The sequence below is a fragment of the Amia ocellicauda genome, chromosome 15 (genome assembly GCF_036373705.1).
Source record: "Amia ocellicauda isolate fAmiCal2 chromosome 15, fAmiCal2.hap1, whole genome shotgun sequence".
Classification (NCBI taxonomy): Eukaryota; Metazoa; Chordata; class Actinopteri; order Amiiformes; family Amiidae; genus Amia; species Amia ocellicauda.
In genome coordinates, this window is record NC_089864.1 from 10,136,819 (window position 1) to 10,161,176 (window position 24,358).

Here is a 24,358-nt window from a genome sequence, read left to right on the forward strand (position 1 = left end):
CCCATGGAAGATGCTGAAATCCCTCTGCTGAGGAATGCATGTGTGGTGCTGCAGGAAACATGTGGTGTGTGCAGCCAAGCAAACCGTTTGACGTCAGCTACTGCACAGCAAGGTTATTCCCAGTTACAGAAGCTAGGAAGCTAGTCTGCAGCAGTATCCCATGAACCAGGCCCAAGGGAAGCCAACAGTATCCCATACACCAGGCCCCAAGCAAAGGCGGAAGTTCCCAGAAACTTCATTGGTCGGATTAGCTGGTTAACTGAATAAATTAAATTGTTCTTGACTGGCTAGAAACGATGCTACAGGTAGTGTTCCTTGAATTAAAACAATCAAGCCAGTAAGGTAGTGAAGTTTTGTAGTGAAGAAAATAAGACGCAGTGCCTTAGCCAAAAAACATCAGTAATGATCAGATGAGTCCAAAAATGTGTGTGCCTAGAGTTTGAATGCTATGCCTTAAGGAACAGAACCTAAATTTAAATCCCTCTCTCTCATTTTAGACCTGAATTGAGACCCATCTCTCAGCACCCAACATGGATGACTTTGAGCGCCGCCGAGAGCTTAGGAGGCAGAAGCGCGAAGAGATGCGTCTCGAGGTAGAAAGGTAAGGCTCATGCCTATCTGACTCGCACACCCTGCGTACATCAACAGTCTCACTGATTACAGAGGTATTATTCATGGCGTCAAGCTCGCTGGAACCAGGTGGAACTGGAACAAACCGCAGGAATGTACTGGTACCTGCATGCAGTGTATTGTACTCTCCATTCTACAGAAGGGACTTTGTAGCAGCTTTTTATGAACAATAAATTAATTTACATGATGATGTAAATTTAATGTACTTATGGATTCAGTAAAAGTAATATTAAACACTAAATTCTATTTACAAAGTGAATTTTCCTATGTTTAGTAGATTGTGCATTAATTAATTGTGTTTTGTTTTGTTTCAAACACTGGTATAACAATCATAGCCTATAAAATCCCACCCATTTCTCTTTTACCAAAACTATTTGGTCTTCAAATGACCACTAATTGTTCAGAACTTTCTCCATTGGAATTCAGAAATAATTTGAATGCATTTGATCTTTTTTTGAATACAGCGATTAAAAAAAGGAAATGAGGTTTTTATTTGCTTTTAAATTAGTTAAAGATACATAACTCAATCATCCTCTCCCCAGCATATTTTTGGAAACACATCATTGATTAAGTTTCTCTTTTATACGTACGGAAAACAAAACTCCATCGTGTTTTGCAGTTGTTTACTTCCAGTTCTTCAAATGTAGTAATCTAATCAGGAGTATGTTATACCAGTTATACCATATCAGAGTACTTTACTTTATTCTGTTTTCTTTGTTGCTTTCGAAGCTTGTTTTTGTTATATTTAACTTGACAGGATACTGAATGCTTACATAGGCTCCAATGAGCATGCACCTGAATACATGTTTTAGTTGTGGATGTATTACTAACCCAGGCAGGAATGTATATTCATATTATGATATGCACTGTGTATATATAATGGACGTTCATATCTCTGCAAGAGAGTCATAAGCCAATTAAAATTGTACCTAAACAAATGGACTGGCTGCAAGAAGTGAATTTCAGCACAATCAGTACACAAACAGATAAGAAAGCAAATTAAATGTTGTTCTTCAGACTATCAATGTTGCTCACAGACAGCAGAACATCATCAAGTTTAGTCTTGAAAGACTGCATAATTAGCACTATGATTACATTGTGTGGTGGCTACTGCTGTCTCCGTGTAAAGAAGTGTCTTAGTCTGGCTCTGCTCTCTTTCTCACTTTCTTTGTAATGATCCTACATCCTGTGCCAGTTTTGAAGGTCTGCATTTTTGGACTCTCTTCAGGGTTTTGGCTTATTTTCTCTTTCCTAAAAAGGTTCAAATCTCTTAACCTATCTTTAGAAATCACAGGCCCTAGTCAAGGACTTTATTCCTGCCAAAGTCCAGCTAATGAAACACCTACCCCCTTCTTCGAGAGGGAATCGATCCCTGTTCTCTCTCTCTCATTATTGTATTCATTCACTTTAGAGCTTGAATATTCTTGTCTGGCCCACAGTCTAATCCACTTCAATTCATCCACCTTTGCATTTGTATTTTTATTTGAAGCATTACATTGTATGTTAAAGTTTTGCTAATGGTGTGTCCTCCATGGAGCTTGGCAATAGGAAACTTTCCACAGGGAGATTACCCATAAGGCCGATTTGCATCTAGCGTGCTTATCTGTTATAAAACAGCAGTGGATTGTAGACACAAAAGCTTGGCTCACCTAATAGTAAGACACAGGAGAATGCATGAGTTTAATAATAAAAACTATAGGATATGTATTATATTATAAGGATAGAGATGGTGGTGCTTTCACAGTTTTGCGAACAAACTATCTTTACTCTCATTTGTGTGCGCGTGTGTCCATGTGTGCGCGTGTGCGTGTGTGTGGGGAGGATACAAAGTGTGGTCAAATGTGAAATTGATGTTCTGTTTTATTATACAACATAATGTTACTGACTTCTAATTACAAAAGGAAGTGGGTGCTGGTCAATATTGAACAAGTAGACTATGCTTTTGTATGCAGTTTTCCATTGCAAATCAGCTTTTCTGGATTACCCTGCACTAAATACATTATGACCGCCCTTGTGTCAGCCTATGAATCACTTGTAATTTTGTTCTGTTCCTTTTCTTGCAGTAACAGTAGATCTAAGATCTAAACTAAGAATGTAACTACATTACAAATTAAACCTTACAATACAAAACATTACTATGCAAGGACACACTGTTGTGATTTACTGTATTGACGATTTTGTGATATGTGTTAAGAGATTTAAGCAAGTGGTTAAGCAAGTACTTGCCAAAGACTGCCTCTGTTGTATATATCACCTGAATAGCTCAACTGCATTGTTCCAGATTACTCCAAGATGCTTGGCTTTTGATTACAGATTATTAAATTGCTGTTAAATTAATAGGTTTTCTTTTTTCTATGTTTCATTGTTGAGAAATATTGAAATTAATTTGACTTGACTAAAATATCTCTTCTTAGTCAAATAAGATAAGGCAATAATCTGATGCCAATAAGTTCAAGGCAACCTTATAAAGCATGCATGTGTGATTTCACAATGACAAGCAAAATAACACAGAATGACCAAAGTTGATACTAAATAATATGTAGCAGCTTTAAATAAATCAACTGGCAAGGTCAGCTTTCTTATTTTATTACTGTTTTAAAGCATGATAAAGACAGTTCATTTAGTTTGGGATCACAGATGCTTAAAATCAATGTTATGGTGAATGTTATTCTTATTTAACATTGCCTCATGTACTTTATAATGGTTATAAATTGAAATGAATAATAAAGGAGAATTTAGGAGAGGTAAGAGTGTCTTGCACTGGTCCACCATAATGTTAAGTCTAGGGAGCTGAGAGCTGTGAGCCCCTACGTACTGTATGCAACTGCAGTGTGAACTCCTATAAGACGCTGTCCTGTATGTCCTGAGTTGCAGAGCTATTGTACAGTGGAATGTCTGCAGGCAGTTCATTGGGGTTGTTTCCTACAGTTAAGGGTTTCCCTTTATCCTAAACATACAACGCTCTGTGCTTCCATATAAGGAGTGACAGGACGCTTTGGCAGACCATGAGAGAATACTGAAGATATACAGTACTGGGTTGTGGCGAGAGACTCCTGAAACTCTGCCTCTGCAAGGACTTGGACGTCTTGCCGGCGGTGAAGGCTTAAAACGTGTCATGTTGTATTTCAGTTGGTTTTGCTGTTAGATGTTCCACACTCTGTGAGGTTTATTCTGTCCTTTGTCAGACTTCCCTGACTTTATGAGATGAGAAATGATTCCAGTTAAACTTGCAAGGTTGAGTTTCAAACCCCTGCAGAATGTCACCGATTAATTTCACTTCCACAAACAAATGTGTATTAAAGACACTCATCCACACTATAGTTATTTTAGTTGTAAGTTAGTTTGATCACCAACTACCAAATCTCTTTTGCACAAATCAAACAGACCCTGCTGAGGGACCCTTTGATATCAGTTTGCTTTTATAAACATTAAAGTAATGTGAGATCTTGGGTACTGGACACTGAAATGGAAAATAACACAATATAATTTGCCAGTTAACATTACTTCTGAGTTGTAGGCTTTTATTCTGCATCATAAGTAGCATAAGACTTGATTTCAGCTGACCGTAAACTCCTGTTGTATTTATTCCCCCCCTTTGGTAAATCGTATAATCCTTTCAATATTTTTCAGCATTTGCAATATACTCCCTGCTTCCTGTCAGTCAATGTCCAAATTGTTTGAGTAGTGTAGGATGACACACAAGCCAGCATTAACGAAAAGAGAAAGATTTCCTTCAGCTGTAATAAACTGCTTCTCCCCCATTTTTTCTTTTTAATGAAGTTGAGAGGAATACAACTGTTTCACATTAGTTCTCCCAGACAATGCTAGTTTCTTGGCTCCACTGAAATGTGTAATTGTTGACTGTCTGTGGTTGTCATTAGTGTTGAAAGCAAGATTTACATGCCTCTTCCATCTATTAAACCAAGAAGAAGTGGGGGGTGGGGGGGCAAATTTGGTATTTGGTCCATGTCTTTTGTTTCAAGTCAAGACTTTTCCTTAGGACAAGTCATTAAAGGACATTGATTTAAACCAGGCTGTTTAGATTTGGATTTGGAAGTTGAGTGTCGGTAATAGATTAAAACATATGTATCTTCCACATGAATTTATTTACACTTATTCAAGATAACGTATACACAAATGGGAGAAATGAAGTCCATTTCATTCTTTTGTATGGTTTATGTTTTTAGAAGATGTATTAATTACTGACTAAAATATTTCAGACATCAAATAATATAGTTCTCAGTAGCGTGTCATAAAACTACATGGATACCTGACTCAGTGTCCAGAGATAAGCTGAGCTGAAAGGCAAGATCCTAAGATAGAAACCACTCAATGGACAGTCTTGACGTTTTTCCATCCAGCAAGCCATGGCGACATAAATAAATATAAACGGATAAGTTAAGAGATTTAAGCTGAACAAAGGAACACTTGATTACAGAGAGAGTGGTTAATGCCTGAAGCTAAGACTTCAAACAGCAGAATAAATACAAGCTTAAAAAGAATTGACACAACTTCATTACATTAGCGATTGTGGATGGACACAAACATATTGGCATGAACTTCTGAGCCATTGCTAGCTATGTTCTGTAAAGCTATGGAAATAAAATAGATTGATTCAACCTTCACAATAGTGTTTTACACAAAGCCATGCATTGTATAACAAATACTTTAAAATATTTATCTTTTTTGTGGGGATTTACAGAAGTTTTTTACATGATGTTCAGAGCAGTCCATAGGTCTTAAGAAGTGTTGTTGACATTATTGCCAAGACGTCAGCTAATATTTATGTGGTATAACTACAACCAAATTAATTCCTAGTAAATATGAGTGTTTCTAGTAGGATCTGAATACACAGAACATTAATCCTGCTAATGTTGTAGAACTGTCAGAAATATAATCATTATGGGGATCTGGCTCGGATTCTTGATCTGTTTCAGACTTTTAATAGGAACTCCATGTATATTTATGTTCCTGGAAGACTCAACTATTGAGAAACAGGATGTAGATTTTTTTCACCCCATCTTTTAAATGTAAATATATTGTTAGAAAAAGCCTAGTCAAAATCACTTACATTTTCTGTGACAATAGTGAAGTATATTTAAGTTACACTTGGATACTTTATGCCTTTGGAAGCCACCTCATAGCTGCAGAATGAAAAATAAGCAGATAAATGCACAATAAGAGATTGGTGTACTGCAGCCTGCTGGGGGTTTAATAATTCCACAGCGCTCTCACATTATAATTAATCTTGCCAAGCCCTCGCCAGCATTTGCATATTGATTGTTCTTTTTTATGCAAAGTACTCCGTTGTGGCCTGTGTTTTATACCTCCCAGTAACAAAGGAGTGAAGGAAGTTTAGACATGTTTGAGTGAGGAGCAATGCAAATGACTGAATCCTTATGGGAGCTTCCATAAAATGACCACTACACAGTAATGGCTAATGTATTATACACTAAATATTTATATTCTTAGCAGTGCAGTTTTGAGAGACATTAATTTAAAAACTATTAGTTAGAAGGACTAACTATTTATAAAGAACGTATCGTTTTCATGAACTTACATTTAACACAAGGAACAAAAAAGTAATAAGTTTTTTATGCATTGCAGGAGGAATGTTTTTTCATTTAAATGATTCCCCAAAATTATTCCATGTAACAATTGTGAAATGGCTCTTTACATTTAGGGGGGAAATAAAATAAAAAATTATAAAAATCCTGGATTGTCCAACCTCTTTCCATGGTCTGCATTTTCTCACACTCCAGTCTGCCCTGTGTGACTTCTGCTTTTCCTTGGTCTAAGGACTGCATTTATGTTTCGTGGCTGCGTCAGGAAAAATTCTTTAGACACTCTGGAATGTTTTGACTGCTGTTCTTATTTCAGCAAAAAGGTCCAATCGGAATGTTCCAGGGCTCGACAGCTAAGAGCGCCGCGTTCGCCAGTCCCGGTCTCGAAGTTGGGGAATGCATTTTTGAGGTTTAATTAATAGTATACTAATAGTTAGGTCTTGGCTTCATTTGTTATAAATTTCAGATCCGGTGTTCCTGTAAGACGCTTTTTTCAGAGAAATAAACGGAAATGTAACGTTTCACAATTGAACGAATGCACAAACAAACCAAATATGTAGACTTGAATGCTGGAAATCATCACAACTTCGTTTAATAGCCACATTCTCAATGTCAAAATCATCTTCTGTAATTGTCAGTGGAATTCTAATCTGAACAAAAGCCCTTGACAAAAAGGTCATGAAAACAAAAATCTTGGTACAGTAGGTATTTTAAATAATCTGAAATGTGTCCATGCACTGATACAAAGTCCTATGTGGAGAAATCGCACATTAAGCTATTGCAATGTACATAACGTCAGCCTAAAGCTCAGGCCTGGGCCCAATATAAACTTCAACCCAACAGCCAGTCATAAATAATTAACCCAGTAATTCATGGCAGTTTTGCAAGGGGTACAAGCAAGAAGCCAAATCTCCAATGTGTAGATGGGCCAACAATTCTTCCAGTCTTCCGTCGACAGCATTCTAACATGACTGTGGAATTTAGCTTTTTAATTTTTTCATTGGATTGTGGGTCTCGGAGAGGGACCAGGGGGCCATAAACACAAAATTACATAAACCAAGCCTTGGAAATAAAGGGCTCTTAATTTTTCCCCCCTGTTTTGTATTCTTTTTGCTGTGGTTGTTGAAGTCATGCATTTGAGCAGCACTACAGCTGCTTTACATATAAATGGTTAATTGTACGTATGTGTTTAATTCAATCGCCATGCCATATGATCTCTGTAGCTGTCCCAGCATTTGAGAGCCACACACCTGAACCTTGTTAATTAATATTTAAGAAGAATCTCATCAGTAGGATGCACCTGGAAAGAAATCCACTATTTTCAGTATCTGATGGAAACTAGTGAACTGCTGAGCAAACTGCATTTTCAGCCTGGTTTTCAAAAGTAGCACAAGAAGTTGGTTGAAAAGTCAGTGGTATACATGTTATATTTTAAATCGGGAGTTTATGATGCAACCAGAATGAGTTTTAGAACAGATGTTACCACCAAAATACCCTTTCCCACCTTATTGCGCACCTTTTTTTTATCCTACGGTTTGTATCTTAAATATTTCCGAGAGGGTCTGTTGGGATTCTCTTGCTCTGTTTGGAAACCCTCCCTCGTGCGTCCAGATAATAAACCTGCAGCCGGGCTGGACCCTGGCGAGCGGCAGCACTTTCTCCAGGACATCTGCAAACCATTCCCAAAGAGCAAAGGAAATAATACCCATCCACGATAAATGGGCCATTCAGAGCTTTCTCTTTGCTTCATGGAACCTGGCGTGTCATCGGAGGCGCACTCGGAGAGAGGCCGTGAGGGCGGACCGGTTAAGTGTGGGTCGGGCTCTGACGGGAGCTCAGAACCAGCGTGGGAATTTCAGTGTTTTTGGTACGGCTCGCATCTGGCTGTGCAGAGATGTGCAGGGATGTGGAAGGGGTCCGTCCTGGTGGGCTTCCCATCTCTGTTTTGTTTGTCATTTTTGAGATTCTTTAAAAAGCCTCAGGGGAAAGAATAGCTTTTGCAAACTTTTGAACATTTTGGAATGGACCATTGTTGCCGGGTGGGACTGATCCTTCTTCTGGTTTTTTTTGTTTGTTTGTTTGTTTGCATTTCATATAAATACAAAAAGAAAAGCCAGGATTCTAATACATTTGTATCAGTTACATTATTTGAAGAATGTATGTGTTTAAGGTAAATATTTAAACAGAATATAGAACACAGGCACACAAGGAACTATGCAAGCGCTGAAATTGTTAATAGGTTTTTATGTCTGATTTGTGCAATATTTTTATCTGCTGCCCATTAATTCAGACAATTAAACTATTCATTTATATTAATTTATATTATGTTATACCGAGTATTGCTACTGTTTAAGTACAGTACAGAAAAAATTGAGTCCACTTAACATTGATTTCTGAACTTGGAGTGGTCTATTAATTTTTTCCAGAGCTGTATATAAGAAAAATAATTGAAACATTTGCTTATGGACTGGTCCACCTTTCATGAATCTAAAGCTATGTTGATATCAAGGGCAAATTTATATATGCGGTTCATTGAGTTTTATGTGACTGTAATGTTAAATAACAGTGAAAGTAACACATTTTTAGGCTGAGGATGGGTACAGGGCCCAGAACTTGTCTAAGTATTTTGGCTCACCACCTTTTGACTGCTTTCTTTAAACCCATGCCAGCCAGCCTAAATATTTTCTCAGGGCTAACGAGAAAAGTCCTACTTGTTTGACAGAACTCGCAGACTGTGCGATATATTACTTTGCAAATAAATGTATTGTGCTGCTAATAAAACAGGTTTCTGTCTTCCTTGCTCCTAGAAGAATTGGAATATTTCTCAGACAGTATGAGGCCTTCGGGGTCGGAAATGGAGCTGCCCTCCAGCAGAGCGTTAATCACTAACAGAGTGACTAACATGGATTCTGATGCAATGGTATTTTTCAGAAGAATGTATATAAAGTCAGATGCTCAGAGTAGTACAATTGCAATCAGACTTTTATGAGGCAATACTGAGTTATAGTCAGGCGCTTTGAAAATAATCTCTTAATGGGCCAATATTTTTGCAGAGAACACTCCGGTATTACCATAAAGAGTATTGGAGAGGGTAATCACATTTTAATATCATGTGCAAAGGTATGATAGTGAAAATGAAATAAAACTAGACCTGCCAGTCAGTGTATGGCTTCCAAGTCCAGTCTCAATACCTGAGAGGTCGGCAACCACTCCAGGAATGCCACTTTTATGTCATGTATTCATTCTTTGATTCCTACTAAGTTAGTTGGCATAAGACTTTTTGGCAGTTTTGGTCTGTATTTCAGCAAGTTTTGTCTGTTAAATTTACTTTAATTAGAGGTGAATAATGGCATTTTGGGATTAAGCATATATGGGTTTTAATGTGTGCCATATTAACCATGACATTTATGTTCTTTGGTAACAAATTATAAGGTAGTTTTGCATTTGACCTGAAGGAGAGGTCGAAGATCATCATGAAGGTATTATTGCATAGTACTTAAATTTTGTTTATATATGTGTTCTATAGTAACCATGACCCTACCATCCCTCAGTAAGTAGTTATTTGCGTTTTGCATTTGACCTGAAGGAGAGATTGAAAGTTCACAGTCAAGGGCAGTTTTGAACATCAACTATATGGTTTGCTTTATGTTTTTCATATTTACAATGACTCTATCTACATTCTGTAAGAAGTTAGAAGCCAGGAGTCAAGGCACATTTTGGTGGCCATCTTGGTATGCAAAGGAGCACCACTTTAACAAGTTTGACAGCTGTTCTCCCTGGGATGATGCCTACCAAGAATGTAGTTTGTCTAAACTGTTTTCTAGTAGTTTTTTTGGTGAATTTAATGGCAGCCATTTTGATATTACAATATATCACTGCAATTTCTACTTTTCAAGCTTACAGTGGCACAGGTTGTTGATGAAACTAGCATAATTGTGATACAATCCCTTCACCGGTTCTGAAGAGGATGATTTTGAAAGGTTTTTCGATTGAATGCATCACGTGCCGCCATCTTGTTTGATGCAGGAGCGCAGCTTTTTGGCATCCGACTTCAAGTCTAGCCAGGCTGATTCCTGCCAAGTTAGAACCTGATTAGTAACACAGCCTCCAAGCAGGAGTGGTTTAAAGTTTTGAAAAAAAAAAAAAAAAGCCCTTAAAATAACAATACCCAAAGCCAGCTAGGAATCTTAATAAGGCACAATGGAATTACTGAAAAAACTAAATAATTTACCCTGGAAGGTTGTTATGATGCTATAGTTTAGTTTAGCATGTGCAGAAAACTAAGTATTGTCCTTATGCATCATTTTCTGTGTATAAATACTCATCGTAACTCTGATGTCTGTAAAACAAATCAACTCCCAGGTCTTGCATTGAGTTCACAATTGGATGTAGCAAATGAAAAGGCATCATAGTTGATTGATTTTATCTGATTGCAACACTATGGAACATAAACATTGAATTCAAAATCAAAATGTCAACTTTAAGAGATTAACTGGAACAGACTTGGTATACAAGTTTGGGAAAGTTACTGATATTTGTAAGTCTTTTAAGTCTTTCACGGAACTGTTTATTTTCTCCCCACCCTCCTAACTAATTTAAAATCTTGGCTCTTTAACTTCCCTTCAAAGGAAAAGGGACCATTCGTTTTTTTGTGTCCTCTCTTTGTGGACCTTAGGCTGACCTCTAAGTGATATTACTCTGCATGTATGTCTCTGAAGTATTAATTGATTCACATTGTTGTGCTGTGGAACTTTCTTCGCTTTTTTTTCTTGGGTTGAGCACGTACTTATTTCAGTTCGAGAAAATGCTCTTTATATTTCAACTGTTAAATCAAGCCTGCAATTACGTAAAGACAAGAGTGAACGATATTTCAGCAGTGCATTCTCCACAACGATGTGGTTAAGATGGAGTAATGAAGGCAATTGCGACTGTTAGTGAATGTGTAATTTAAAATTCGACCCGCAACAAAATAAACAAACAAGCTGCTACAAGGAACTTTAATTACAGGGGCTGAAGTGAAGTCAGAGTTTTGCAAGATATAGGAAACATACAAGAAACCAGAAATTCACGGATTAAAAGTGAAATCTTAAACTGTTTCTCCCCATTTTTTGAATGCCGTATTGAAAGTTGACCTCTTTGCTGCAATTAAATGAAATTAAATGAGTGAAAAAGAAAATCTACACATTTCCCGAAAATATTGGAATCCCAATTCAGCTTCTACTAAAATGTAATAAACTTTATTCTGATGATCTTTGTGCATAACTGTCAATGTAATTATGCAAAGAGCAGCGTAGTCCCTGATATTAATCATGACAGATGACTACAGTGAGACAATTAAGTACAAAAAATGCATACAAATAAACTAAGACATATTATTGTATTGATCTGCTTTATGCAAACCGGCACTTTTGAAGCTTTAAAAAATAATATATTCATTATACTTACACTGTATGTTGCCTAGAGTATGTTCTTCTTAAATAGTTTTTCCTGGCAAGCGTGTCTATACTGTACCTCAGTGTGGAAGAAACTGGTGAGCTAAGGGATATTGGCCAGGCACGCTGCCAGCTAAGCGGGTGAAGGTAGGTTTGGCAGGTACAAGCTGTGGTTTGGCAGTCCTGGGTCCCATGATGCTGCTCAACTTTAAAGAGGTTTGCTGAGCCCAGAAGAAAAGAAATGTGAATATCCCCAAAGTTGCATCATCGACTTCCAGATTTCTTGAGCATTTGTGAACCGCTGTGTTTAATTATAACAACATTCTCACTGCTCACTGTCACTGTTTCGATTCTCATTAAAACACAAAACACGAAAGCGTGAACTGGGACCATTCCTCCGAACTCACGTTATCAACTTTCAGAAATTTGTGTTCGCTCTCCCTTGCAAATGTCCTTTGTTCGTATTGCCCTTAATTGTAAATATAATTTGCATACCCACTGTGTTTAATCTGGACATACAGTTGGCAAATGCATTAATACCCTTGAAAAGTCTTTTAACCTAGAAAATGCAGGTGTGCAATAGTTTTTTTCTTTTTGATAACCATTTCTGGAGATGTCTAGACATGTCTTTGACTTTTCCAGTTGTACTTTATTATGTTGTATACACAGTATAGTATAGAAGGCAGTACATAACACTGTTTCTGAGTCTTAGGGCTGGATTAAATCAAAACTTTGACCCACCCGCTAATAGAAAACTACAGAACTGTACTTGTTTGAGGCTTCATTTTTAGTAAGATGCCACTTTCTTCTAATCAGAAATGTAATCACTACGATGAACAGGTTTGTAGTTTTCTGTTAGTGGGTGGGTCAAACTTTTGATTTAATCCAGCCCTTAATTACAGCATGGGAGATTTGTATATTTGGCTGGATTACTTTATCACGTTATTTAGGCCTCTTAATGCGTTTCAGTGTTAATGTACTGAGCTGTTAACATTATATTATTAAAGCACAGTTGTTTGTAAAAGAACAAATGGAAATGATTTAATTATGGAAACAAATCTTTCATTTTTTTATTGCAGCAATGTTTTACAGCAACTGATGATTGTTCAAAGCTTCCAGGCTGACCGCTTGCTTTCTATTAAAAATGTTAGATGAATTTGCAATAGAAGTCTTCCTCTTATTACTACCCCACATTGCTTCATTTAAAAGACTAAATCATTCAATGCCTAAAAATCACAGAAAGCATATGTTTGAACAAGCGATTTTCAGTCGGTTAGTTTTACTTTTACTTAATGTGAGACCCACTACTCAACTCAGAATATCTAGGTAGCAAAACAGATTAGATTATTTGTGCTTGGACATTACAATTACGATTTAATTTAACAGTGTGCGTCAGTAGGTTATTTTAATGATGGCAATTGCTTCGAAACAAACGCAGTGCCAAATGGCATCTCAGTCCAGCTTCTGCTCTTTCCTTACTTACCAGTAGGTCCCAATCCAAACCGCTCTCAGACTGCACCTCATAGCTTCTGGTGGATATAGTTTCCCCAAAGTGAGCAATAATTTTTTTTCCCCCTGCATATTAGGATTAATATTGGAACATATCCCCTTCATTTTTCTTCAGTCTATAATTTAATAAACCATCCATAGAATGCGGTAAAATGTCGTTCCGTAACTTGTACCTGCCGTTCCTCTCTGTTATTTCAATCACATCCCCTATTATTGATTGATGTATTTATTTAGCTGGCTGTTCATTGCTCCCTCATAATCTGATAAATTAAAGGCCTGGGCCAAAAACAGTTTTCCTGCCTGAGTCTTCTCATCGTCAGCCAAGCCACAACTCAAGACACGGTTTTATCTGCTGAAATGAAGCAGTAAAAGTACAATCAGGGCTACACCCAGCCTCAGTCCTACAGTAGTGAAACCAAAAACTTTGCCAGTTGACCCTCAAGCTAGCTTTTCTGAGAAGGGGAGATTTCTTACCTCTGCCACACTGGTCAACTCCAGGAAAAACATTTACAGCTGTTATATAAGTGATAATATTAGATTTTTGCTGAAAAACAAGCCATAAAAACATTAATTTAAGAGCTCCTTTAGGCAGTTATTGTAACATTAAGATATTATGCAAAATACTCTACAAATATGGCCATAAATCTTTTTTTTCCCCTTTCTAACATCTCAACATATTTCTGTGTCCTTAGCCAGTACTAAACCCGTGGGGGAACTGGAAAAAACAACGTGATAAATAATAATGAAACATCTTTTCCCTAAATGGAGTTCAGGTCTGACATTGTTCAGTTGACACGGACAGTTGTTCTGCCGTCTGCGTCTCATTTCGTGGACTCGATTATGTGATTTTCAGGCTGGCCAATTCGAGGAACGATGACGACGACGAGGAGGCCGCCCGGGAGCGCCGACGCAGGGCTCGCCAGGAACGTCTCCGTAATAAGGAGGATGACGAGTCCACGGGCCTGGGGACAGAGAAGGTGGAGCTCAACAACACAAACAGGTAACTGGCACGGTACACAAAATAGATGGAAGTAGATCCAAGTTTGGAGCCGAGGGTTCAAGGAACAAACCTCTTGAAATCTGAGGGCTAATAAGATACTAACTTAGTTGTGACAATTACCTTCTCTGGCCTGCACATTTTCAAGGGGTGTTGGTTTTATTTAAAACTGCTTTTGTTTGATACATTTGATTTGATTTCTTCACAGTTGAGTAGTCCAGTTTGTCTCTCACATTTACATGCTCCTCTGTTCTTCATTTCAGTCATGCTCCCAATGACATCATTCAACCAATTATTAGATTACAATACAATAAAACTTAGTTACCGGCCTCTTCTTCATCCTAATGTAAAGAATGTAGATGAAAAGAAAGGGCAGATTTCATGGCATGGGATGGAATAAGGTAGAATTGGATACAACAGGTATTCAAGGTATTCAGCACCTTTGGCCTAACTCACTATAATGGCTACAGACTCAGGAAACACGGGGAAGGACTAGGCTCTGTGAATGCTGACCCCGCTTCAATAATGCATGAGAGTAACTGATCTCCTCACAGGGAATATTGCATTGGGAGTAATTGTATCCCTTGTGAGTTGAAGCTTCGGGCCTCCTCCTTTCCTGTTTCTTGTTACCACAGAATTTCACCAAACATACAGTCACTCCCAGATGCAGTAATTAATAGATCATTGCTCTCCACAGGTCAGGGTCAATCCCTTAAATGGAACACGTTGAGTTAGAAATATCTGCTTATTCTAGGACGATTATTTTCCATTCTGTGAGAGCAGAAACAGTGAGTGGATTTGTGATTTGCAGTTGAAATAAACTTTCTCGTTTGGATCGTTAGATGCCACTTAATGACAGAAAGATGTTTTTTGTTGTTGTTTGTTCTCACTTCTTATTCATATCACAAAAGATGTGAATTGCTTCAGCTCCAATTCTTATGGCTCATTCCCAATTCATAGAAAACAAAATTACCAAGTTTGTTAAAAGGTTGTGCAACTTATCCTCCTCCAATACATACTGATGTGTACAATGATTGGAAAAAAACACACACACATGGTACACAGCTTTTATTTGCTTTTTGTTCCTTGGATATAAAGGGCTGTTTTTCAGGATAGTCAATGGAAACCTAAAAACGTGATATGATGAAACTAGTATATGGTAATGATTTTCCTTTAGATTGTCTGATGGGGTTTTGAGAAGCGCATCAACAATCGTTAACTGTGAAACCTGGAATCCTGCAACTTGAATGTAAAGATCTGAAAAACAGAGAAATAATATGAAGATTCAAAGCAATTGGCAGCAATACAGTATATTCAAATTGAAACCTTAGAAATAGGTGGTGGAACTTTGTTTCCCTGGGGAAGGACTTTTCTGCTGCACTGTTCCACTCAGTTGAATGGACAGGATTTGGTTTAAACATATCCGGGAACTTTCCAGATTTGTCCCAAGGACTGATTTTCGGTGCAGTTTCACCCGTGTCTAGGGGACTAGTAGTATTGTTCTGAAACACCCTTGTTGTGTCAGATAGAAACAAATCCCGCTGAGTAACACAACCAGTTATGATTTACACTCCACAGACCCCAGATCATGCTTACACTGAGACATGTTTACTTGCCTCTTCACTAGATACAAAATCAAACACAAGTATAACCATATCTACTCAAAGTTCAAATTCAACAAAACATTTCTGTGCTGCATTATTCCAGTGTGGTGGACGAGGAGCCGAAGAGCGTGTCCGAGATCCCACCAGCGGCGTCCGAGGACGAGCAGGCTCTCTTGGAAAAACTGGCCAAGCGTGAGGAGCGTCGGCAGAGACGGCTGCAGGAGGCCCTGGACAGGCAGAAGGAGTTCGACCCCACTGTCTCCATGGACAACCACGAAGATGAGAAGACTGAGGGCCGCTACTGCCCACCAGCACAGGAGGAGGAGCAGGTGGTGGTGAATGAGAAGAAGGAGGAGGACAGGCCTTCTGAGTACAATGCCTATAAAGACAAAGAGGAGCAGAAGGTGGACGAGGAGAAGCCAGAAGAAGAGGAAGCTACCCAGGAGGAGGCCGTGCCTGAGGAGCCCCAGCAGGAGGTGGTGGTGGAGAAGGAAGAGGAGGCAGTGGTAGAAAAGCCTAGGAGATCTCACTTTATGGAGCAGGTGTGTGTCTCTTCCATCATTATTTTAGCCCTGTCCTCTGAAACCATCACAGTGGTAATACTGGGAGACAACATTAGATTATAGCACCCATATTTGTGTTTCTGTTGTTTTCTCTGCAGGAATATATGGAGGAAAAAATTAAAGAACCAAACATAACAGTGGAGGTAGATATACTTTCATACATTATATTTATATATATTCTTCTTCACACTATAGAATGATGTCCATTTCATTCGGCCAGGTTTATTACACTTGGACATGTAAAGCTCAACTGTATTTTATTATTAATTATTATTAATTATTATTATTATTATTATTATTATTATTATTATTATTATTATTATTACAGATACAGGAGATACAGGAGATACCTAAAAGTTCCATAATGAAAGAAGAGGTAAGATTTTTCTTGATAAATAATTGACTAACTTGGATTCCAGTATAATAGAAACAATACTAAATGTTTCAGTAACTTAATTAAGTCCCATATACAAATTAATACACATTTAGTGAATCTCACTGTGGCAATTTCTGCTAGATTTCACTGTATCCTCACAAAATACTATCATTAAATAATTTCACACAATAAGCATTGTGGATAAAGTACCAACTAGTGTTTAATTCGATCATCACCTCCAATCATGATTATTGTTTTACAGGTGATTGAGGTGAAACCTAAAACATCGTACAGGGAAGAGGTAAGTGTAGAGGATTTTTAATAATTAAATAAATACATAACTATATCATGCAGAAATAATGCTGTTACCCTATTTATAGTAAATAAATTGAATTCTGTGGTTTGAGTAACAATAAATATATGAATTATTATTTTACAGGTGATCGAGGAGAAACCTAAAAGGCGTGTAAAGGAGGTAAGATTATATTTTTTACAGTGATTCGTAATCTTTTTTAATAATTATGTTTTAGTTTTTTCTCCAGGATTCAATGCATCTGTATTATCACATTGTAAAATTTTTAAGATTTTTAAGATTTTAAGATTTTCTGGTAACCGAAATCAGAGAATTAATTTCTCCTTCTCCCTCTCTCCCTCTCCCTCTTATGGTTTTACAGGAGGTGATCGAGGAGAAACCTAAAACACTGTTTAGGGAAGAGGTAAGTGTAGATGATTTAGATTAATGAAATGAATAAATAACTATATAATGGGAAATGTATGCTGTTACCCTTTTTATAGTAAATAAATGCAATGATGCAATTCTGTGGTTTGAGTAACAACAGGTCAAAGTTCCAGTCATAAATACAATAATTATTATTATTTTACAGGAGGTGATAGAGGAGAAACCTAAAAGGCGTGTAAAGGAGGTAAGATGATTTTTGATAGCGATTTGTAATCTTCTGTAGTTATTTTATTTCTTGTTTTTTCTCCAGCATTCATTGTTATTGCATTATAAAATCATTTTCTGTTTACCAAAATCAGAGAATGAATAAGGTCTCTGGCCAGATTTTCCATCACTGGCAGTAAAGTCCATTTGCTGTTGTTGGTTATTATCATCATCATCTTCATTTTCATCATTTATAGGTGGTGGAGGAGAAGACCGTACCGAAGGAAGAGGTAGGTACACTGAATCAAGGACTGTATAGAAGTGCTGTATATCTTACTTACATCCCAGAGACATCCCTGTATTGTCTGTACTTAAGGAAACATAGTATAAATCTTGTTTTGGTATTTAGTGTGGCAAACGAGGCCACGTTTTCCTGTTTTTCCATTCCTGTGGATGAGGTGACAACTAGCAGTATTTCATAGGACACAAGGATGGCTATATACAGCTAATTAATAGTTATCTCTGACTTTCTTCATTGTAATTTTTACTATTGTTATTTCATAGCCGGTAATACAGGAGAAACCCAAACCATGTTTCAAGAGAAAAGAGGTAAGTTGTTTTTTGGTTGTTGTTTTTTTGTTGTAAATATAATTACATTTCAAAAAACCTGGAAAGCAAAGCAAATATGCTTTTGTAGAATGAAATAGGTCTCCAAGAAATCCAACAATAACTAGAATCATTACCAGATATTTACTAAGCTTTTCAGAGATGCCAACAATACATTTTTCTTCTGAGAATACAAGTGATTGTGTTTGTTTATTACAGGTTATTGAGGAGAAGCCTAATCCGACCTTGGTGAAAGAAGAGGTAAGAATAAATGTTCGGCTGTGCGGTTCTGATTGTAAATCCTAACTTCAAGGCTGCAGAAAACATAAAAAAAAAATCTAAGAAATGAAAATGATATATTTGTCATACTAAATGGATTCTGTTATGGTAGTAAAGGTGGGCAGATATTAAATGGCAAAAAACTATTTTCATTGCATATAGTTTAGTAAGTCATTCACAGCTGCTTTTCCTTCACAGGAGGCCAAACAAGAAAAGCCAAAAAGGACTTTCACGCGAGATGAGGTAGAGTTATGCAACATATCCGTATTTCTATAATGTATTCATCCCCGAATTCAATGTTGTGATTTTTAGTTTGGGTTGTAGAAGCATTTCTGGAGGCCCAGTGGTCTCCGGCCTGTCTCGTTTATTCTCCGATGCTTCTATGAAGGTGACTGACAAAAAGGTGACTGAGAAAAAGATAACTAAGGAGCCAGAAGTGGGCCATCGTCACAAGCCAGCGCCTGCAGAACCGAAACAACAGAACGGAGAAGAATTCCACGTGGAGAAACACAAGAAACCGGAGAGGACCCCTAGGTAAGAGACCCCTAGAGTATACAACACAGAGCTGTAGACAAACAAAATGAGCTAGAATTACCCAGCAGACACATTTGTGAAGAAATGGAATTTGATTTCACAACTTGATCAGTCTTGAATGAACTCTGATTATAAGTTAGAATATTAGTTTACTACTAAACACATGTCCTAGACAATTTATTTACTCTTCAGGTGAACATTCAAAATACTAGTAAAGCAACCAACATTTCTGTGAAGGCCTTCGCAATGCAAACTCCAGATCTGTGAGGTGCTGAGTTTTCCCACAGACAGGATGAACCTGTTCGCATGGCTCATACAATCTTAATAGCTCGAGGGCTGAGGAGCTAAGGTAACTGTAGCCAGACGGTTATTTGATAGCGGTTGCGGCAGGCTGGTGCCCCGGCTGACGCGGCCTCTCCTCTCCTAGCCGCGGCAATGTGAAGGCCAGCCCAGAAGCCGAGGAGCAGGACGCGGCCTCTCGCCAGGAGGCCGAGCGCAAGCTGGAGGAGCTGAAGCGGCGGCGCGACGAGACGGAGAGCGGCGAGTTCGAGAAGCTCAGGCAGAAGCAGCAGGAGGCCGAGATGGAGCTGGAGGAGCTGAAGAGGAAGAGGGAAGGGAGGAGGAAGGTGTTGGAGGAGGAGGGGCAGCGCAAGAAACAGGAGGAGGCAGAGAAGAAGGCCAGAGAGGAGGTAGGGGACGCAGGGGAGCCATGGGAGGTGGCAGTGAATGTCCATCAAGTCGGTGTCTTCAGAGTCTTCAAGGAGCGGATGGATCTAACTTTTTAAGTGCCGAGTGTCTAGTTTTTGCCTTATTTTGCCTTATTACTATTTTGATCAGTTTGAAGAACCACTTTTAAGCCATGTAGGGAGAAGTGAAGTGGACTGTAGAGTTGCACTTAACCATAGTGGCCATTCATAGAAATTACAGAGTTGAGAGGTGACCTTTTTCTGCACCCAGCAGGAAAACTGAACTCTCTCTCTCGGCTTTGCTTGCAGGAGGAGAAGAGAAGGATGAAGGAAGAGATTGAGAAGAGGCGAGCAGAGGCAGCCGAGAAGAGGCAGAAGATCACAGAAGAGGCTCCTGAGGGGGAGGGGAAGAAGCCATTTAAATGTGTCAGTCCACGGGGCTCGTCGCTGAAGGTCAGTGCTGCAGGGAAAGCGGTTCCTGGCTGATGTTTAGCCTCTGACCTCTTCTAAAAATAGTTGTATCTTGAAAGGAATGCTGGGAAAAAAGGATACCGGCATGACAGTGAACATCAGTGTTGTTTTTTTATTGCAGCAGCAGCAGCTGTCGATGTTTCTTTCTTAGATCTGCAGTGAAAATGAAACAGTAGAAGTTTGTGTTCGGAAAATGAATGATGAATTGTATTGTTTTTGATCCCTTTTCGCAGATTTACTTTGTCATCATGTTCACTGTATGTACTGTAAGCCCAGATGCCGGGTAGCTAAGTGTGTTGCTGCTGAAGAAGTGTGCTGTTTTGAAATGCAGTGGTTGACATATATGTGTGTTCACATATATGTATACGTGTTACTGTGCATGTTGCATACTTCGTATTCTATAGTTAGATTTCTTCAGCTGATCATAGTCTTTATATATGTCAAGTTGAGTTTGTTGTATTTCTCACTTGGCTAGAAACAGGATTAGGACAAGTTTATTTAATGACGTCACTCCAAATGTTTATTTCTTCATTTTACAATCAATTCACGTTGTTAGAAAAAAAAAAACATACTGAATGTAATTAAAATGTGAGCATAAATGGTGCTGTTTACTTCAGACATTAACTTTGGTACACAGGAAGAGCAGAATTAGCTGAATAAACTGTGCTCAAATATGGAAATGACAAAGCGTGTTTGAAATTGAGGAATTTCCTGTGAGAGCTATTTAAAGACCTCCCATAGCTCCTGCAGTGAGCAGGGCTTTTTTAAGTCTGTGTTTTTAAGGGTTTCATGAAAACTTGCCCTCTCCTCCTCTCGTTGTCATTTATCATAAACAGTGTGCGCAGTTCCCACAGCCACATTGACTTAAGTGGCCTTAAAGACTGCATTTCCTGGTACTAGAGAACATGAAAAAAGGCATTTGAAATATCATTGCATTACATTTTAGTTGGGAGTACATAAATATAATTCTGTCTGTAGAATGTGTTGAATAGATAGCAGTGGGATGAGTTACTGTTAAAACAGCATCTATTCTTTAGATAATGTGTTTGTTTGTAGGACTGAGTCCCAAGTTTCAGTGCCAGTACTGTACATTTCTGCTCAAATAAGGGCCTGCGAAGCACCAAGCTTAACTACAGCTTTGGTGGATATGTTAACTATCTATTGGCATTGTCCTGCCAACACTAACGAATCCAAAAGCCTCTATTAAGAATCTCCTTGCAGGGTTTACATGAATTGTCAAGAAAATAACAGAAAAAAATGAAGAAAGTGAAATTAAAAACTCCATTATTGTTTCATATATTAAGTTAAATCATTAAAAGCTTTTAGACGGTGTTTCCCGAGTCTCTCAAATAGAAATCCCATGTTCAGATAAACATTTCTGTAAATTGAAAATATGTCAAAAGTTTTGGTTTCTATGCCTGGGTTGTGTGTGTGTGTGCGTGTGTGTGTTTTAATTGTTAATTTGTGAACAATATTTGTTTTTCTTTTTTGTAACTTTACCATGTATATATCAATTTTCAGATTGGAGAAAGGGCAGAGTTCCTGAACAAGTCAGCCCAGAAAAGGTAAGTAATGTTGGGATTTCTTTGCTGTGATTATTGCCTTTTTTATTGCTGTTTTATCTTTTTCTCTCTCTCTCTCAATTGCAGTGGTGTTAAGGCATCACACACACCGATTGTGTCCAAGATTGACAATAAACTGGAGCAGTACACAACTGCTATTCAGGTAAGGCCTGCATATCAATACTATTGTGCATGTCTTGGGCAGAGATTTGCACTGGTATTTCTCGCAGGAGTTTTAATAATTCACTTCTGCAATAGTTACTATCTGAAAGGCTGAACTGAATTTGATTCCTTTAGTGCTTGACGGTTGCTGTTCTCTACGGTGGAATTTGAAACGTGACCTGTAAATGAAATTCATCCACGGACCATTAAAGACACCACAGGGAAATTGTGTGTAATATCAGCCACTAACAATGTCACTCCCATCCATTCAGTACGAGAAGCTTTTATTTAAGACTTACTGTCAGTGGTTATGTTTGATTTGTGTCATTTGGGGCCGGTTAAGTCAATATAAACTTTCTTTTTTGACCAGAGCAACAAGGATCCAAAGCCACCGAAGCCGGGTACTGCAGACCTGCCCGTGGGGGATGTCCGCAACATCAAGAGCATGTGGGAGAAAGGGAACGTATTCGGCTCTCCTGGAACTGCAGGCGGGCCCAACAAGGTGAAAACTTAAATAGAAAATGCACTTTTGACCAATGCCTATGTATTTTCGCCCTCCTTAGATTTGTTTTAGGTTGAAGACATAATACGTAGGCCATGCACTGTTGCTCTGCCACACCTGCTTTGATGATCCCCTTGTAAATATCAGTTTAAAGATGAAATAAGTGTGGTAAATTAAATTATGACGTGTGTGAGTGTGAGCTCCAGATTTGAATTCTTATCTGGAGGGATTTGAATACTTGGCATTAAAACTGATTTTTAGTTTTTCTAATTTGCCTTTAGGGAAATTCATTCAAACTGTTATGGGTTAAGGAGTACAGCACTTCCTTGAAATCAAGAAACAATCCATATGTGTGCTATTGGTGTAAAGTGTTGTTGAATTTTGGTGTTTTGTAATTATTATCATCATCTATTATTCAAATACCTAATAATTGTATCCAAATAACCAAATCATGGCATCAATATTTAGTTTTTACTGTTCTTTTCTCATTGGTGTGTCAATCTCTTCCATTATTCTTCAAATACAAGCTTTCCCTTAGATATGACAATTGGTACAACCTACTATAAAATCTTTTTCACTTCATTATTCTTCATCATTGCTTAATGTTAAGTATCTTAATTGATTACAACCACTGAATCACATTCATAACGACCCTGTTGGTGGTAATTTTCAACTTCCTGATTTTTCACTTTTCTGTCTTTCTCGCAGGAGGCAACTGGGCTGAAGTTTGGGGTTGCCAGTCGCATCAACGATTGGCTCAACAAAACTCCAGAAAGTGGCAAAGCAGCAGGAGGAAAACCTGCTGTAAGTAAAACCCTTAGAAAAGTACAATAATAAAAATAAAAACTGTAGGTGGGGATGGTAGCAAAAGTAGCAAAAGTTAGATGGAGGTGCAATTGATTATGTAGTTAAAGCAAGAGTCACAACTCAATAAGATTATGAAAATATTTACCAATTTGTTCATAATTCCTGAATTTAAAAAACAATACATTGGTATAGTGTCACATAAATCTTTCAAGAATGTAATTGAAATATCTCTTCAAGAAATTTAAATGTTTCCTTTTGAATTAGTCACCTGATGATTACGGCAGCAAAGTTAGCATGGAGGTTAAATATTTATGAGAAATGGCCTAGAAGAAGCAGTAAATAGCTAGAAACAGAGCTTATTTTCAATATGCATGTACACAGCAGCATCTAGTGGTGATTATACGAGATATTCTACTAGGTGTATCGCAGAATTTATAGTCTTTTTAAAATCTATTTTGGTCATTCTGCCGTTTAATTTCGCTGTGTAAGTATAGAAGCAGCAAGGTGGAAAACCAGACTAAACAGAGCACGCTTTGAACACATTACATGCACAATATCAAAAGATGTGACAAAGCACGGTTAGCTGTTTAGCTGACATCAGTGTGCCAAATATCTGAGTAGTATCTGCATATGTAAATGGTTGCGCTAACTCCTATCATCAAGGTCAGGCATGTCCAGATTTAAGCCGTGCCTCAAGTCTGAAGGAGTAGAGTTATGGCTGATCTTTGAACTGATCCTGCTGTAAAACGCAGTAGTACTGATCCGTTTGTTTGTGTTATACAGCACAACTGCTCAGTGTGTTTAGACATTAATAGCCTCTGTTATTTCTTAGTGTCGTGCTATGAAAATGTAGGCAATCAACCTTTAAACATCCCTCTTGTGGCCAAATGGAGAATAATGCACATCCCATACAGTGCATGTGTACAGTATATAACAAAACAGTACAGGCACCTATTGTAATTGTATTTTGTTTGGTTAGTTATTTAGATATAGATGATACACAAACCAAAGTCTAACAAAAAGAAAGAATATTATCAGCAATACTTTCCCATCCCCGTTTTAAACTGTACACATTGAAAAGTCATACACAGTAACTGCACCTAAATCCATTTACCCCGTATTTAATGGAAAATGTTTGAAAATGAATGTATTTACTGAAGATATCTCTGAGATTTGCATCGTTATAAGAGC

At 37.9% G+C, this 24,358-nt stretch overlaps 1 protein-coding gene across 9 annotated transcripts in view; it reads left to right on the plus strand.

Annotated features, from left to right (window-relative positions):
* Window positions 1-24,358, plus strand: part of LOC136771996 (non-muscle caldesmon) — a 64,498-nt gene that overhangs the window by 34,117 nt on the left and 6,023 nt on the right. For 8 of the 9 annotated variants that reach the window (XR_010822408.1, XR_010822409.1, XM_066724622.1 and 5 more), the window contains 20 exons: window positions 498-601; window positions 13,989-14,135; window positions 15,840-16,278; window positions 16,398-16,442; window positions 16,628-16,675; window positions 16,938-16,976; window positions 17,115-17,150; window positions 17,350-17,391; window positions 17,560-17,598; window positions 17,816-17,848; window positions 18,123-18,167; window positions 18,384-18,425; window positions 18,642-18,686; window positions 18,832-18,977; window positions 19,405-19,666; window positions 19,973-20,116; window positions 21,656-21,699; window positions 21,784-21,859; window positions 22,229-22,360; window positions 23,069-23,164. Coding sequence is in view for 7 of the 9 variants with exons in the window: in XM_066724622.1 (XP_066580719.1) it covers window positions 531-601; window positions 13,989-14,135; window positions 15,840-16,278; window positions 16,398-16,442; window positions 16,628-16,675; window positions 16,938-16,976; window positions 17,115-17,150; window positions 17,350-17,391; window positions 17,560-17,598; window positions 17,816-17,848; window positions 18,123-18,167; window positions 18,384-18,425; window positions 18,642-18,686; window positions 18,832-18,977; window positions 19,405-19,666; window positions 19,973-20,116; window positions 21,656-21,699; window positions 21,784-21,859; window positions 22,229-22,360; window positions 23,069-23,164 (1,971 nt within the window). In the remaining 2 variants the exon portion in view is untranslated. The remainder of the gene's footprint in view (window positions 1-497; window positions 602-13,988; window positions 14,136-15,839; window positions 16,279-16,397; window positions 16,443-16,627; window positions 16,676-16,937; window positions 16,977-17,114; window positions 17,151-17,349; window positions 17,392-17,559; window positions 17,599-17,815; window positions 17,849-18,122; window positions 18,168-18,383; window positions 18,426-18,641; window positions 18,687-18,831; window positions 18,978-19,404; window positions 19,667-19,972; window positions 20,117-21,655; window positions 21,700-21,783; window positions 21,860-22,228; window positions 22,361-23,068; window positions 23,165-24,358) is intronic. The other variant, XM_066724626.1, reaches the window with a different exon arrangement.